The sequence below is a fragment of the Suricata suricatta genome, chromosome 11 (assembly GCF_006229205.1).
Source record: "Suricata suricatta isolate VVHF042 chromosome 11, meerkat_22Aug2017_6uvM2_HiC, whole genome shotgun sequence".
Taxonomy (NCBI): Eukaryota; Metazoa; Chordata; class Mammalia; order Carnivora; family Herpestidae; genus Suricata; species Suricata suricatta.
The window spans coordinates 73,646,316-73,663,959 of record NC_043710.1 but is presented as its reverse complement, the minus strand read 5'-3'; the positions used below and the strand labels follow the sequence as shown (position 1 = coordinate 73,663,959).

The following is a 17,644-nucleotide window of genomic DNA, read 5'->3' as shown; positions in this document are numbered from 1 at the left end:
TAGGTGGCACATTACCTGCAAAAGAAGATTCTTTTTTGCTCTGAGTATTGAGAGGTGCCCTTTTTGGCAGCCAAAGATTCATAAGTATCCACCGGGTGCCAGCACAGTACCAGGCACCAGAGAAGCCAGGCCTCAGTTTGGGGAGGTTAAGATCTCAGCGGCCAAGAAGAACTGAAGAGTGGACCTTAAGTACCAGGGAATGTGGCACAGGTCAGATGGATCTGAAGTCCGGAGACAGACTCACCCTTCCTATGAGCCATCAACCAAGCCAAGATGGCGGGAGGCTGGGTGGGTTCCTTAATTTTCTGGGCAATCTCACTAACACCTCCTTCCCTCGCCAAGTACACACACCCCGAGGGAAATGTGTGCGCCTGCCATGAGAAAGAGCTGAGCTGGCCTGAACAGATGCTTTCAAGTGTTTTCAAGTATTGCAACCACAACCACTATGCTCTATCCAGTAGATAATTCCACGGAGCCCTGTCTTGTGTTTCCCTGGTTCCCAACTTAGAACACACCCTTCACCAGCTGCAGAGAGGGTCAGCCCACCACACTGGCTGAGGACACACAAGCCCAGGCTCTCTCTGGAGCCAGGAGCCAACGTATAATGGAGTCCGACCCAGCTGCAGAACTTTCCTGCATGATTTTTCCCTTTGCCGAGCCACACACGGGCCCAAAGCTGGGGTGCTGTGCTCGAAGCTTATTAACAGCTAAGTCATACCGAAAGCTGTTATTGGCAGAAAGAAGGAAAGGCAGAAGGACTAGGAGCTTATGGCCAGTATTATATTCTAGTGACAGTCCTGAATCCTTCCTCTCCTTTACCTCTGAATGTTCACTGATGATCATGCCCTGCTAATTTCACTCTCTTACTGGCTCCCTCATGGAATCTCACTCGAGGACACCAGCAGCCTGTAGGTTGGCTCCCCTCATGTCAACATTCACCCCTCCACACCCTCCAGACACTGCCAGAGGGCTCTTTCTCTGGTCCTTTGTACCATGTTCCTCTGTGCCTTAAACACTCTCCAGGCACTGGCTCTCTGCTGACTACAGGAAAAGGTCCGATCTCACAACCTGACCAAATGCCTCCTCACAAGCCGCCTCACTGCATTCTCTCCCAGCTAGCTGCATCCAGCATCTGGAACTCGCCATGCTCTTTCACACCTCGCTCTCAGACGCAAAATCCTCCTCCTATCTCTGATGTTCTTTCCCCAGAATGCCCAACAGACTCATCTTTCGAAGTCCAACTCAAGTGTCCTCCTCAGTGAAGCTGTCTACAGCCACATTCTGCTGTGCCCTGCCCCCAGGGGCCACCACTTTCTCTCTTTTGTCACTGCAATGAGCAGACTGCCTGGTTCCTCCACTGGCCGCTGCGTTGGTTCACTGGGGATGGAGTTCTCATTCACCAATGCACAGTGCACAGCCTGAACCACAGCAAGTGCTGTGCTGCAGAACAGGCGTTGGATGGACGTGTGGCCCCAGCCTCACCTGCCGGGTCCTCAGCCTCACCTGCTGGGTCCTCAGCGCATCCAGCTCTCTCTCCAGCCAGGTCCGCAGTCTCCGCTCCATCTGCTCTCGCTTCTCACATGCAGACTGTAGCTGGCTCAGGGCCTGCTGGAGCTTCTCAACCTTCTCCACGTAGGCTTGCTTCTCTCGTAGCTGAGCAGAGGACAGTGAAGAGCGGCAGAGAACTCAGAACGGCAGCACTCAAAGCTGGGCTGGAGGTGGGGGGTCGGATTACCTGGGATCCTATCTGAATGGCAAGTGCATGTGCCTTTCCTACCATCACCCCCCTGGTGTGCTGGGACAGAGAGGATTTAGACAAAGGCCACCAGGAATTAAAGACCCTACCAGGGCACCTGCTTTCAGTAGCGTGCACCGCTCCGAGCTCCATCCTTGGTTACTGCTTAATGATTAAAGCATTTGGAGACATGGAAAATGAAGTTAGTGAAGAGTTTTCAATGCCACAGGAAAAACTTACTGTATAATGTTAACTAAAAAAATCCAGAATCAAAAACTATATACATGGTCACAAATCTGCCTGCCTGCCTAGTTCATTAAGTACACGTAAGAAAAGACCGGAAGGGGCGCCTGGGTGGCTCAGTCCGTCAAGCGTCCCACTTTTGACTTTGGCTCAGGTCATGATCTCATGGAAGTTCGTGGGATGGAGCCCTGTATGGGGCTCTGTGCTGACAGCTTGGAGCCTGCTTGGGATTCTCTCTCCCTCTCTGTCTGCCCCTCCCCCATGCACGCTCACCTTCTCTCTCTCTCTTAAAATAAACATTAAAAAAAAAGACTGGAAATACTTAAAAGCATCACCATGTTTATGTATATGGCACAACAGTAATTTCTCATCTTCCTTATTCTCCTCTGTAGTTTTCAAATTTTCTTAACTATGAGTGTATGCATACATGGTTATGTGTACACATTTGTGTGTGCATAAATATACAATTTCCTATTCTAGATATTTGTGGAGTAACTTTCTCCTAAAGACTTCAGAGCCCTTTACAGAGGAGTAGTTAACAGCCCTGAAGAGACAGGAAGGGCATAGTGAACACTCAAACACCGCCATAACTGAGGAGATGGAAATTAAGGTAGAAGGATTTATGTAAATGTCCCATCAGGCACAGATTTAGAATCATGAAAACTCTGTTTTCTTCCAATGAGGAGTCTGGCCCACGTCCATAAATCTCAGGCCCATTTCTAACTTTCTGGGAATTGGCTCATGCCAAAAACCAGGCTGAGGCGTTGACTTGATCTGGTCGTGGATGAGAAGACACCAGATGGTATTTCCTGTCTGCACCTGGGTGTGCTGATGCCTCGCAGGTGATTCAGATCCTGAGTTCAGCCCACGACTGCACTGGCAAGCTGGGACACGCTGGCGATTGAAGAGCTTGCTGCAAAAGGTGGTTTCTCACCTAGCAGATGGCACCGTAGTGAGCTATGTCTGTATCCTGGCCGAAGCCACTGAAATAAAATGGAGGTGCTTCTGATGTTTGGGGGGTGGGCTGCAACCTGATAGCTTTCTCTAAGCCTTGCTCTTGGCATCAGTTTCCATCAGACCCTTTCATTCACCACGCTTTTGATTATTTGATTCAATTAAATAGACACTTAAGGACCTACTAAGTGCAGGTTCCTGTGCCAGAGGCTGATTGGTCTGATGAAACATTTTGTGGGTACCATTCGTACAGTACTTAAGGCACATCCTACACTGTATACAGTTTTCTGCATGTGCAGCCACTAGAACAGAAGGGCCATGAGATCTGTTCCTATGGTGCCCGCTGGGCAGAGTACACGGTATGTCCCTAGTGCCTGCAACAGTACCCGACACCCAGCAATGTACTCAACAGAGAACTGTTATTCCTAATCAACAGCAAGATCCTTGAAGGCGTGGATCTGTCTCGAATCAGCCTTAAGTCTAGCAAAGAGTGTATTAGGATGAGGAGGATTAAGAATAACAGTTAAGGGGCGCCTGGGTGGCTCAGTCAGTTAAGCGATGGACTCTTAATTTTGGCTCAGGTCATGATCTCATGGTTCGTGAGTTCTAGTCCCCCATTCGTCTCTCTGCTCTGACAGTGAGGAGCCTGCTTGGGATTCTCTCTCTCCCTCTCTCTCTCTCCCCCACTGCTCTCTCTCTCTGCCTGAAAACAAATAAATAACATAAAAAAAAAAGAATAACAGTTAAAAATACCAGCCAACATTTTTGGAGCTCCTCCATGCCAAGCACTGTGCTTTATATGCAATTATCTCGTTTAATTTTCCTGATGACAGAACACAACTACTCTATTATCTTCATTTAAGAGAGAGAAGACAGAGGCCTGAAGAGGTTACAGGGCTTGCTCAAGACCACACACTGACACCTCCCAGGGTCAGGATTCTAATTCACCATAGTCTGGCTCTGGAGTCCACGTTCTTAGCCATTGTGGGAAGTTGGAGTAAGAGCTCAGTATGAGATATCTGGACTGAATAAAGACGCTTCAAAAGAATAGGGAGTCGTGCTGAAAAGGGGACAAAAGAGAGCTTTTGGAGTGCAAAGACTTGTTTCTGTAACAACCAGAAAAGATCCATACTAGTGACCATAAAAGATGAGTCTTTAAGGAACTCACAATTATTTTATTGGAATTATTAAAATGAAAAGATTTAAAAAATTTAATTCTCTTTGGCTCCACACGTGGAGATGGAGCCTGAATAAGAAATTTCAGTTACAACCATAATGAGGAGTCCTGGGCCTTTGTTCTCAAAACAGACCTTGTGTCCTCTAGGGATTAAGGTCGCTTTCTGCAGCAAATGTACTTCCTATTCCGTGAGTGGCAACAGAGAATCCTCTGGCACTGTGGCTTGGGGTCCTCACACTAGTCTTAAAATTGCAGTTTCTGCAGAGGCGCCTGGATGGCTCAGTCGGGTAAGCGTCCAGCTCTTGATTTCAGCTCAGATCAGGATCTTGCGGTTCATGAGACTGAGCCTTGAGTCGGGCTCTGCAGGCGGCACACAGCCTGCTTGGGATTCTCTCTCTCCCTCTCTCTCTGCCCCCTTCCCCACACTCTCTCATGTGCATACTCTCTTTCTCCCTCTCTCAAAAATAAACATTTTTAAAATTGCAGTTTCTACATAGCACTTGTGGGTTTACAAGGCTTCTAATGGGCTAGACCTTTGTTGATCTAACCATATCCCCCTTCAGGAGCTTGAATCTTGAAGCCAAAGGTGCTGGGACTCCCGGGTTCCCTGGCGTCAGGACGTGTCTTCTGAAGGAGCAGCTTTTCGTCTTCAGCAACAGTTGGATTAACAAGAGCTTCTATTTCCCACGTGGCTCTGGGCAGGGCAGCCCCCCTAACAGCGGGGGTGGGGGTGCCTTGCTGCCTCAGGGGCTGCTGGGGGCGGTGCCGCAGGCTCAGGCCTACCTACTCGGGCCTCTCCATTTCTGCCACTGTGTGGACAGCCCGACCCTCAGAACCTCAGAACTGGCCGTTCTTCTTCCACAGCAGGCTTAGAGGCAAAGCCTCCCTCACAAAACTTAATCTAAAGAATTGATTTAATCAGAAACCACGAAATCCATCATGCTCGAGAGGGATCAAACTTTCCTGCACTAGGGGAGTCACTGCCCTGCTGAGCCAACTTCTGGGAACTGGACGCTGGTTTGCTGCATGCCACCCCCAGTCTGCCCAGTCAGAGACTTTTGCCTTTTATTCCCCCTTAATGCAATCAAAAGCCCAAAGCCAGAGCAGATAAACTATTTTTTAAAAGAAAAACTTGTAGTCTCTTTTCTCCACAGGCACCAGTGGTTTCCAGTCCTTGCATTTATTTACAGCCCTGGACACTTGCCCACCAATGGGCTGTAGGCTGGATTTCAGGCTGAGAGTGAGCTCTCTCACGGCTGTCTTTCATACTCTGCCTCGCCCTGGGCTGGATAAACTGTGTTTGTATGAACTTTTATTTTCGAGGCCTTCTATACCCCTCCCACTGACTCAACACTATGGAGTTGGCTCCAGGCAGGGGTGCTGGTTAGGAAAAGGAAGTGGAGGCCCTCAGGGCTCTCTCCCCACCCCATCTCACCTCCTCCTCCAACTTGATGACTCTGGCCTGGGCGTTGCTCAGAGCCTGGTCCAGGATCTCGATGTGTCTCCGGTGGTCCTCGCTCGCGGTCCGCACTGCTGCTAACTCCATTTCCAACTTCTCCTTCTCCTTCAAGAATTCTTTGTCTAAAAGGGAGACAGAACAAAACCACCTCTCTCAGAAAGCACTCACCCTCTGGGCTCACGGCCAGTCTACATCTGGCAAGGATTAGGAATAAAACGGCATGCAGAGAGTAGAGGGCTGAATTACGGCTTTTGCTCCCTCTTAATAGCGGTGATGTGTGCAGCAAGGATTTGCTCAAAAACCACTGTTAACTCTCGATCCACTCCAGGTCATGGTCTCAGAGACGAATGCCATACAAAGGACCAGTGACCCCACCTTCTCCATAACTCACTTCTGTACAACATTTACTTCCGTGCTTCAAGTTAGCCGCGTACCTACGATTTCATTTTATGCTCACACCTCCCCTACTTCCATCCTCTGAACCAGTGATGACAGGGCAGGCAGGACTAACAACAGTACTAATATTCTCATTCACAGAAAAATAAACCAAGGTCCAGAGGGTTCTGCCAGAGAGCAGAGGGGAGCTCTGATCCAGGCCCCCAGTCCTGGGCTGGATCCTCTTCCCATATGACCCAGACCCCCACATTTTCTGCTAGTTCTGTTCAAGAGGGGAAAGGGAAATTGCTTTGGATTTAGGGACACTGTTTTGGATTTAGGAAACTGTTTTCCTCTCATTCAGTGGCAGTGTATCTGATGGCAATCACTGTCTCTGCACAGGGACAGCAAGGGCCACCCTGCATTCAGCAGCTTCCACACCATCTTCCGGTAGACTGACCACCATGTTAGTTTAAGCAGGGACGGCCAGTGGTGTCATGGGATCAGTGTTATTTATCAAAGACATTCTTCCTGGTGAAAAACCAATACATTTTATTTTGAAAATAAATCAGAATGTTTCATCACATTGTACATAATACAGAAATCACTTGAATAAACTCAATGTGCAAAATTAGAGGACTGATTACACAAACTACTTTAAACCCTCCAATAGCCTAGGTTGCAGCCATTAAACATTAAATATTATTAGTGACATGGAAAAACACTTCATTATTGAAAAACACTGGCTACATAAACCCTACTCATGCTATTCCTTCGTCGTAGAAAACAAGACACATGCAACAGCAGCAGCAAGAGTTAGAAACTGATTTCTATGGGCCCACACCACTCGAATGCTTCAGCCAGTTATCGAGATCCTTCCGCAACCAACACCGAAACACAGAGAACCACAGTCTGGAAGCTACACCAGCGTGTGCCTGTGGGTTCACTCATTTGCATTTCCTCGCAGAGTCATCCATTAATTCAACAAAGAGTTATCAAACACTGAGGAGCAGCCCTGGGGCATGGAAGCAATGGAAAGAATGCTGTGCTTAAGGAGCAGGAAATGTGCTTTTTAATACAGGGCATGAAAATAAAAAAGACACTTTAGCCTACAAATAAGCATTTAACAAACTCATAATTTTGGAGCCGGAAGGGATCATAGGAAATACCCCCCTGTAGATCCACCCACTACTTTATGAGTGAAGAAAGAAAAGCCCAAGAGCGAAGGCACTTGTCCAAAGTCTCCCCTGCCAGCTGGCGCAGAGCTAGGGCCTGTACCCCGGTCTCCTGATGTTCTAGAACCACGTCCTTCCCCGTTGACTGCACTGACCCTGCAAGGTGAGGTCATGTCGACAGGATCCGAGCACAAGTGGAACAGCTTCACAAGTGGCAGCCTGGGGAGCTCTGTACAGCTAAGTGGCAGAAACAATGGCATCCCCTGGAAACAAAATGAAGCCACCAAGATCCTGACCTGAACATAGAAGTACTTGGGGGCTATTTGTGTGCCTCGCCGTACGACGGCCAAGTGCCCTCCCCACTTCTCCCTTTCAGTGGCTTCTAAAATGCTCTCTCTGAAACTTCTTTCCTAATCCGTGGAGAATGGCCACATGAAAGGCCCAAAAAATGGGTCGGTAGCAGCCCACTGGCTTTGCACACACCCCCACCCCCCTCCACAGCCCTGAACAACTCAGAGCCTTTCACTCCTCCTGTGCAGAGTCAACGACATTTGAACGCCAGCTCCATGGGTTTGGGCAACAGCTCAACAGGCAGGGTGCTCACTGGCCTTGTCTGGGCTCTGGAGGGCACCCAGGACTTACTCAATATGCTTGGGAATGAAACGCTGGATTTCAGGGTTCCTGCCTACTTATCAGCCTAAGCGTAAAAGTTATTCTCTTTCTTGAGGGCAGCCGAGGACATGTTGATTTTGACCAGAAGAGAGTAAAATGATAGACTGAGCTCAAGTCTAGAAGCCACTTGAGTTTTGCAAATCGATGATCACAATTACTTCTGCGTCATAATGACAGCTATTCATATTTCTGAATTAAGTATCCTTCCCCTCCTATACACGCGTGCGCGTGCACACACAAAGGCGGACACACTGGATCCTAGCATTTACTATTTACTTGATATCATACTGTGGTTAAAGTAGGGACCTCAACATCAGAAAGAACTAGATTCAAGTCCCCAGTTCACCACTTTCCAGTCATGAGGTCTCAAGCATGGTTAACCTCTCTTGGAGACTCAGCTCCCTCATCAAATCAAATAATCTAATGGAACTATCAGATGAGAAATTAGCATCCACATCATAGTATCATCAAACATGACTCTGTTGATGGAGATGAGGCCTATAAAGCAGAAAGACCTGAATATCCTAGGTATCTCTTTGGGTCATTAGTGATCCCTGAGCCTAGAAATGTGCCTGGATGTGAATGGATGAATCTCTACTATGTAACAAGTTCACTGCCAACCGTACAAGAAGTGGTAAGTAGTTCTCGTTAGCTGCTAGCTATTTCCTGACAGCCTTTGTTCCACAGCTGTCCACTGTGCCACTGACGCTGTGCTGACCATGGATGTCCCCAGTTCCCTTCTTTGCTGAGGCTCCCTGAACCTCACAGGCTACACCACAGACAGAGATGGATGTATTGTCTGTGTCTATTAGCTCTGGACTGCTTTGTGGGCCTCTGAAATTCACAAGTCGAAATATCTCTGTTACAGCCTTAAACTTCAGGCTGGAGCAATGTCACTTAGTATCACTTACACTGGCTCAGAACTTCTTGTCCACTGATAGGAAGTAGTGGTGCACTGGATGATAAAGTTCTAAAAACAATGTTCTTGACAGCAGCAACAGTAACAGAATCTGGTCGTGTTTGTTAAACGACTCCCGTGTTCCAGAATGGTGACTGAATTCCCTTTAATTATTCCTTTTATTCTAAGTTTACTGCAGAATTATTCTTCCCATTATATTTTTCACTTTCCAACTGAGAAAAATGGTCCTCAGGTTAAGTCACATGCCCACAGAAGTGGGACCACTCTGTCAACAACAGAGGCAGAAAGTGCTTTTGTGCATAACTCAAGTTCACAAGCACAGCTCTGTGTGCCTCCCCCGAGCAAGCAGGCAGAGAGAAGTGCAGAATACGAGAGGCAGAAAGCACACGAGAGATCCATGATGCTCATTACTGCAGAGACTTACGTATGTCACAGGCCAAATCATATTTCTCCAAACACAGCAATCCCATCCACGTGGATATCCCTTTGTAAATATTAATTAATTAAGCATCTATTACATGGAGTCATCAGGGAGTACCGTGAAAAGCTTGGTTCTAGAATGAGTTGCCTGGATTCATGTCCAGCTCTACCACTTACAGTTCTGTGACTTTAGGCAAATGCACCTCTTTGTGCTTCAGCTTCCTTGCCTTTGAAGTGAGGATCATGACAGTACCTACTTGGAAAATGCATATGGTATGGGGTTTTGGGGGCACCTAGGTGGCTCAGTCGGTTGAGCTTCTGACTGGCTCAGGGTGTGGTCTCGCAGTTCGTGAGTTCGAGCCCTGCACTGGGCTCTCTGCTGTCAGTGCAGAGCGTGGAGCCCGCTCTGGATCCTCTGCTCCCTACTCTCCTTTCTGCCCCTCCCCTCCTCTCTCTCTCTCTCTCAAAAATAAACATGAAAAAAATGCATATGGTAAGTACTCAGTAAATGTCAACTATGATAATGCTGTGGTTGCTGCTGGTGCCCTTGAAAGCATGATAAGTTTAGGGGCTGCAAGATGAGTAGGTTGTAGCATTTTCCTCTCAGTCAAGCAAGAAGAGATGGAAGGACTCACGCAAAGGCAATGTGACAGGTCACGCTAACATGCTTGCACAGGTGCTGTGAGAACACAGAGAGAACGTCTAATTTAGGCTAGTGAGGGGGGTGTCAAGACAGTGAGCCTGTGAGGGGGGTGCTGGCTGTGCCCCTGGAGACACAGGATTGAGAGGTGTCAGGGCCATTCTAAAAGGTCCTGTCTCGGAAGATGCCACGGGAGAGCCTCACGGGTGAAACCATTGCATAAGACAGTCCCTTTAGCTTACTATTAGTTAAGCCCCATGGGATATCTCAAGAAAGACAAGCCTCACACTGAATTCTTGGTTGGGCTCCAACATATATACTGAGAATTCCTAGAACAGGCAAGTTGACACAAGAGAACTCTTGCCCAGAATGGTCGGTTTACTCAGTGGATATGAATTACCCTGAACTGCGTGGAGCAGCGGGTTGTGTAGCACATGGCCCCGGGCCCATTTACACAGAGGATGTCTGCTCAGACACTGTTTACTCTGGAAACCACAGCAGTGGCACGGCTTTGCCAGGCTGACCTGATTCAGTTCTGGCACCTTAACACACCGGTTCACCTTGCACACGAGATGTCCCGGACTGCATCTCCTCAGATGGAATGAACAAGATCTACTTCGCATGACTGATGTGAGGATTCGAGTAGCTATCCGGAAAATACCTCTCATGGGGCTTAATGCGTAACAGGTACTTGAAAAATAACAGCGTGAGCTGACGTATTACTGGGGACTTACCATTTCTCAGGCACCATGTCTTCTGCTTTATAACAGCACTTCCCTTAATCCCCCTAACAACGTGGTCCGACAACTGAGAAAATCAAAGCGAAGTGAGCTGTGACACTAGTACAGGTCAAATGGTGGTTGCTTTTTTGCTACCACCCACAGGTTTAGTCTCTTTCCTAAGGAGAGCACAAACATGGATACAAACTAGAACTGGCCCAATAATTCAAAGATGCTCTCTTTCCATCTTATCTTCTCCTCTTCCAGTTCTAGGGAAGGTTGAGTGGACAGTCTGTTGAAAGTGCTTCTGCAAATGCTACCTGAGCACTAAGCTCCACAGCTGGCTGAACCACGGGATGGTGGGCCCTCATCACCTCTGTTGGGAAATGCCAAGGATGGGGTGTGTGTGTGGTGTGACAGCGGGGGTGCCAGGGCACCGTGTGCTGCACTGCTAGTTTATAACTCAGTGCTCCAACTTACGGTGGGAGTTCATGCTGGAGCAAAGCTGTGACCTGGCTCTTCTCAGGTTAAGTATTAATTTCTAGGCCTCTCCTGATGTATGGGGCTTTAATGAGCTTTTCCCTGAACCCAATATAACTGGAGGGATGGGGAGACCAGCTGCTACCAGCATGGCCGAGGGCTGACTAATTTACTGGAATGCTTGGAAGGTAAAAGATAAGTCTTCCCTTCCCTGTTCTCTCCTTTCAGCCAGAACCAAGGTTTAACCCATTAACTGGCTGGTTCTGTGGGGATTTAGATCCGTCCCGGATTGTGTGCATATTCGTGTGTGCATGTGCATAAATATAAACGCAGACCAAGCCAATTCTGTTAGAGTTCCAGATCCCGTATGCTCACACAGAAATGCACAACTGGCCCATCAATGGGCTGCTTCTGTGCGATTATTTCCCTGCACTTCTCAAGGAAGGTTCTTGCTTCCTTGCATGCGGCAAGAGGAAGCAGTGGTGACGGAGGGAAGGGAGGAGAAGGCAGGCACCACCCAACACACATCTCTGATGTGCCAAGGACCAGAAGTCTCGTTCTGACTAAGGAAACTGACTTTAGGAGTATAGTCTCTGGCTGCTCTGAGACAGAGAATGTAAAGGACGCTACCAGAGAACAGATCATAGACAGCGGGAGTCAGAGGAGATGGGGATGGCAGTCCCCAGGCCCCTGCGTACCACAGCAGAGGCCCCACATCCAGCACCGGTGGGAGAGGGCCTGCAAGAGGAAAGTGCTTCCTCACTGGATCTCCATGGATCAGACAACTTTCACAGAGTGGGCTACGACACCACTCAGTTTAGAAGAGCCATTACTACAGCTCTCTACGCACAGAGCTAAGTTCTCTACAAAGCCCCTTATCTGCCTCTACTCCCCATTTGACAGGGTCAAACCTAAAGAGCCATGTGCCCAACCCGAGCCAGTCAGAGTTTCTCGTCCAGGAACATGCAAGTGGGAGCCATGGAGAGGCGTGATGCTGATGTGGGAACCCAGCTCTTAGGCTAGCAGCCATATTCCAGCATGTGCTTTGGAGAAACAGAGAAAGCCATTCTGTAGGGAACGAAGAACCAAGTAAGTGGACATAAAAGGTGGATGAGAATCCTTGGGTGAAAGAGAGAGAGAGGGAGGAAAACAGAGCCGTACAGACAAACACAGATCCCTAAATGAAAACGATGCCTTGATTCTCACAGACACGGAATCCGCCAGCCCCTGCCTGCACTTCCCACCCGAGGGCTCCATCACACACGGATCTGCTTAGAACACAGTCCTCTCATTTGGGCTTTAGTTATAGCTCAGGCACATTTGTCTTTCCATAATGAAAGATCGCTAAGACACTCTACTCTTCTCTCTTTATACGTCTACACCCTTCTCCACCAGGAAAGGAGTTGGTAGATTGGTTAACACCTTAGGAAGTCACTTACCAACAGTAATGCCGTCAGTTCTGGTAACTAACTAGAATCTTCTCTGCACCGCTAATGAAATAGATTCCATCTTGTGAAAGGATGTCCAAATACTTATTTGCCATATTCTCTCCCTGAAGTTTCTTTTCCTGTTTCTTCTTCCCCTCAGATGCTTCAGCTTTGAGTTTCCTGGCACCGTATCTTATAACACTGAACAGATGTTGGGAAGAACTCTATTCCAAGGGCCAGCTACAAGCTATGAGGTAAGGGAAGAGTCAGATCCTTTTGGAAGTCCTGTTGACACCAAGAGTAATTTCTTTCGTCTGGGGTCGTGTAAGTGCAAAGACAACAAGAGGTATTTCACTTAGTTCCCTATCTGCAATTTACTCAGGTTCGTTCTGCCCCAGAGATTTTTCACATGGGAGCACATTCTTGCCATCTGCCCTTACCCCCTCAACCTCAGTTTGAGAGTCAGATGGACGAACCCAGAAAGAGACCTCCCCCCACCCCCAACCAAATAGAACCCAAACAGGGCACTGTTTACATTACAGAAGAGTGAGCTTTTGACATGAGGCTTATTTGATGGAAGAGATGAAAGATGGACCCCCCCCTTAAAAGCCATGCTAACTAATTTAGAGATGAAAAGGTCCTACAAAGCTGACTCCATAAACTGCTTGTGTGGCTTTTTGTTGTTCTTTTAAAATCGGCTGATATGGCTTCTCAGGTGAGGAAGCACGTCATTTCCGGGAAGGGTCCTCAGCTCTGGCAGCCCTGGTGAGCAAGCCCAGGCTGCCATGGTTCCGCCGGTGACTGGAGACCCAGGAGAGGGTGTGAGCGGCCGGTAAGGAGGTCTGTTAACAGACACCAGTGCTCCAGTGGGGGCGTGTTTTACATGGCTCAGACAGCCAACTGTTCTTAAATGAATTCTCAGTAAGGGAAGTTAAGGCCAGGAGTTCAAGCCCACCTGTTCTGCAGAGCGTCAGCAGAGAGAGAAGGGGAGGGGAGAGAAGGGATGTGGGGGGCCAAGTAGGAGGGAGAGGGTTCTGAAGAAGGCACCCCATCTCAATTTAATTTCTTTCAATTTAATAGGAAAACCAGTTTCCCTTTTTCACTGTGCTATGGTAGCAAAATTACTCTAAAATACGAATCAGTTTTCAAGGCACACCCTGAAGCTGCATGAAGCTTTCCAGATTCCTTTGATAAAACAGACCTTTCTTGCACAGAAGAGCCCAAACACATATGTTTGGCTGGGAGGGTGGGGGTGGGGGGGAAACAGGTGGGTGAGTGGTCTTAACAAGCATACTAACCATATTCTACCTTGTAGTCCACATACAGGGACTGGTGTCTGTCTGAATCTTCCTACTGAGCTCACTTTGTGCTACCTTTGTAGGCTTTTAAGAATCTAAGATAAGAGAGGGTTTCCTAAGTGGAGAGCTATGGCAGGTTTAGGCAACAGCTTACTGAGGAAGAGAATGCTGACACATGATAAAGCTCTCAGTCTTCCAAATTAAAAAAGTTTTAGGGGCACCTGGGTGGCTCAGTCAGTTGAACGTTTGGCTTCGGCTCAGGTCATGATCTCACGGTTCATGGGTTCAAGCCCCACATTGGGCTCTGTGCTGACAGCTCAGAGCCTGGAGACTGCTTCAGATTCTGTGTCTCTCCCTCTCTCTGACCCTCCCCTGCTCACGCTGTCTCTCCCTGTTTCTCAAAAATAAATAAAAAACATAAGAAAAAAAATTTAAAAAGTTTTGGATACTTCTCACTGGAAGGAGACAAAACCTAACCAGAAAATATTCAATTCACCTAATGAAGGAAGACAATACAGTTTGGCCTTAACATACTTAAAGTTTTGTTATTTTATATAAGTTATCCATTGCTCTTTAATATCCAGGCCTCAAAGTGAGTTTGTAGCGCCAAAAGTAAGCTACCTTAGCTATGATGTAAAAATATCTGAATACCAGTAGTCTTCTTCAATATAATTTTCATTTTTTAAAAATGTTTATTTCTGAGAGAGAGAGGGAGAGAGAGAGAAAGCATAAACAGGGGAGAGGCAGAGAGAGGGAGAGACAGAATCTGAAGCAGGGTCCAGGCTCTAAGCTGTCAGCACAGAACTCTATGCAGGGCTCAGACTCAAGAGGTGTGAGGTCATGACCTGAGGTGAAGTCAGAAACTTAACCAACAGAGCCACCCAGGTGCCCCAATATAATTTTCTATATATATATAGTGTTCTTAAATAAAATATCTCTTAAAATATAACTTTCCCTACTGTAGTCATTCTTCCTGTTGCATTTTAACCTTGGAAACTGTACTTATACATTTAGGTATAATTTACAGGTTTTTTTTTAACCTACCTAAATTTATGACCTATGAAGTTTGCTTTCTTGACTGAATATACACCCATGCATCCGCTCAGCTTCCAAACGTACTGTTCGACTTTCCACTTTGTTATTTTATTTTTACTTGAAATAAAAATGTACTACTACTCCTATATCATTGCCGATGGCAAAACAACAAATTTGGCAACGAATAATGCCACATTAGTATAGGATACACCGGACATTTGGTTTTGACTGCACGTATATTTCATGAATCAATTATAAACCAAATTTTCTCTAACCACCAGAGAACACAAGTCCATTTTTTATTTTTGTCTTTTCTTAATATAAAAAGAGAACCACAGACACTTCTATTAGTGTGGCTTCCCATGTAGACATAATACAGAGGGCAATGACGTGAAGGCAGTGGAAACGGATGTAAGCAGACACGTGGGGGGAGGGGAGGGAAAAGGCTACAGGGTATACATGTGCTTGACCTTGACTGAGGTGTTGCTACATTTCCTCACACCATACACCTGAAATGTGTACATCATATATATATGCATATATATATATATACACAAACACACACATTATATGTGTATATGTTTGAATTAAGGCATTAACTACAGCGTTATTTAAACATGTATATACAGAAAGCTCTGGTTTTAAATGGGGCCCCTGAATGGCAGATAAGGTTTAACACCTACACCTGGCCCTGAGAGATATTTATGCTGGGGAAGTTGTTTTTCCCTGGGGAATCCAGCAGTCCATTCTAGGACTGATTGAGGGGAAAGAAATGTGTTGCCTCCAATTACATTTTCTGCCTTCAACTTCTGTGACACCTCCCATCGTCATTTTTGGAAGTTGCTTTGAACTGATCTTTTTCTTTCTCTTCCCTCTACCAAACCACAGTCTTTGTTAGCAAAAAGAAAATTAGTAGCAGATGCAAGCTTATTTTTCATGGTGTAAGACCAAATTTCCTGGACTTAACACAAACATTTTGTCCCCTCACAGTTCTATGATTCCATTGAGATCTAGCTGAATATGTGTCTCACTACAATCCACGGACCAAAAATAGTCTCGAAAACGAATTGTCAGTAACTACACCGCCGAATTATCCACTGTATGCCGCTTGTTTTGTATCGTCTCAAGAACAAAAAGTTTAATTTCATAGATATTTTGAGAAATCTTTTTTTGTTTTTAGACTCTAAGTTCTATTCTGGTATCAATGACTTTTTTGTTTTTGTAGCTGAAGAGAGATTATCCAGTCTTTCTGTTATAACTGGCTGGGGTTCAAAGTTAGATGCAGAAATCGGAAGTCCAGAGTATTAATTCCAGTAGCTAGAACTCACGCGAGAAGACCCAAACATTACTATAAGTCATCATGCTGGGCTAAATACTTTGTAACTAAATAACAATTTTAGTAAGGGATTATGTATCTTTGCCCTACTATCACCCATTCTTCTTGAGGTAAAAATGTGAAATCTTTCATCACCCCCAGAGCCAAAAGAGATGACCTTTGCAGAAGGGGAAGAAAAAACATAAGAACAAGGAAGTTCTAACTGTCGTTGTGGTTTAGCCATTAAACACCTATGGGGCCTTGGGCAAACCACTGAATCATTCTTGGCTGTGACTTCCTCATTAGTAAAACATGCAGGCTACGCTAAATGTGTCCTAAGGTCACTGGCAGTCCCCCACTGCCACCCTTCACATTACAACCTCTCTCTGCCACCCAGTATATGAGAAGGGCAACCCCACACCGGGTCAGTGTGTTTGGGCTCCAGATTGAGAATGACCTGGGTTCAAAACCCATCTGCCCCACTTACCACCATGTATGACCATGGACAAGCTACTCAACCTTCCTGTGCCTCAGGGTCCTCATCTGTAAAACACCCAGAATACAGACCTCACAAATTGTTTGGAGGATTAAAATACACAATGTAGCTACAGAGGCTAGCAGAGTGCGCGGCACACAGTAAGTGCTCAATTAATGCTGGCAGCTGTTACTGTTCTTACACCCAGGCTGGCCAGAACCAGGACCCACAGGATGTGTACAAGGGGGCAAACTGCAACCCCACCTGGGGACAAACCTTTAGCCATTAGCTCGACAGCCTCTGAAGATACTGTCACTCACAGTGACAATCAGATGGCCTTTTAATGAGCTTCGGTTCAGAGGACACATGCACTGCTTGTGACCAGATTTGTGACCTTCGAGGTTCTCTCCAAGATCCGCAGACCTCCTCTCCCAGATGGCTGCTTGTGGGAGGAATTTCTGGCCCTGCTGGGAAAGGTGACGGTAAGATCTCACTGTCTAGGAAGTTACCTACCATTAACCACTGGCTAATTCTGCCCAGCCCTCCATCATTATTGAATTCCTGATCCTCACTGGGAGCTAAGCCTTGTGCCTACACTTCTACATGTCTCGGTTTATTTTAAAATGATAATCATCATGCTTCCCTGATTAGGGATTAAGCATAAGAAGACTGTGAAACTCCCAGGAAAGAAAATAACAATTACATCTAGGGCAATTCACAAACTGAGATCTAGGGAAAACTTTAGGAGGGTTGCATTTTCCATGCTCCTTTCATTGAGATTCCTTCTTTTTCTTTCCTTCCATGACTAGTACCTGGGACAGAGGTCAGCTCACGATGGCCTATGAATTAAATCCCACAGGCTGATTCAATAAACCAAGTTTCATTGGAATTCAGCCACACCCACATACTGATGGACCATCTATGGCAGCTTTCAGGCTAAGGGACAGAGTGGAGTAGTTGTGACCCCTGAGCCTAAAATTATTTACCATCTGGCCCTTTACAGAAAGAGTTTGCTGAGCCATGGCCTAGAATACAATTAGTTCAGAGGAGATAGCCAATAACTGCTTGGTTACATGAGAATCATCATCATTTTATTCAGTAGCTAACAAATATTTATTAAAAGACT

The 17,644-nt window shown here is 46.6% G+C and overlaps 1 protein-coding gene across 3 annotated transcripts in view; it reads right to left on the bottom strand.

Annotated features, from left to right (window-relative positions):
- The window catches only part of AMOTL1 (angiomotin like 1), a 131,121-nt gene that overhangs the window by 17,836 nt on the left and 95,641 nt on the right, over positions 1–17,644 (bottom strand). For all 3 annotated transcript variants that reach the window (XM_029956947.1, XM_029956946.1, XM_029956945.1), the window contains 2 exons: positions 5,545–5,690; positions 1,504–1,653 (listed from right to left, as the gene is read on the bottom strand). In XM_029956947.1, coding sequence (XP_029812807.1) covers positions 1,504–1,653; positions 5,545–5,690 — 296 coding nt within the window. The remainder of the gene's footprint in view (positions 1–1,503; positions 1,654–5,544; positions 5,691–17,644) is intronic.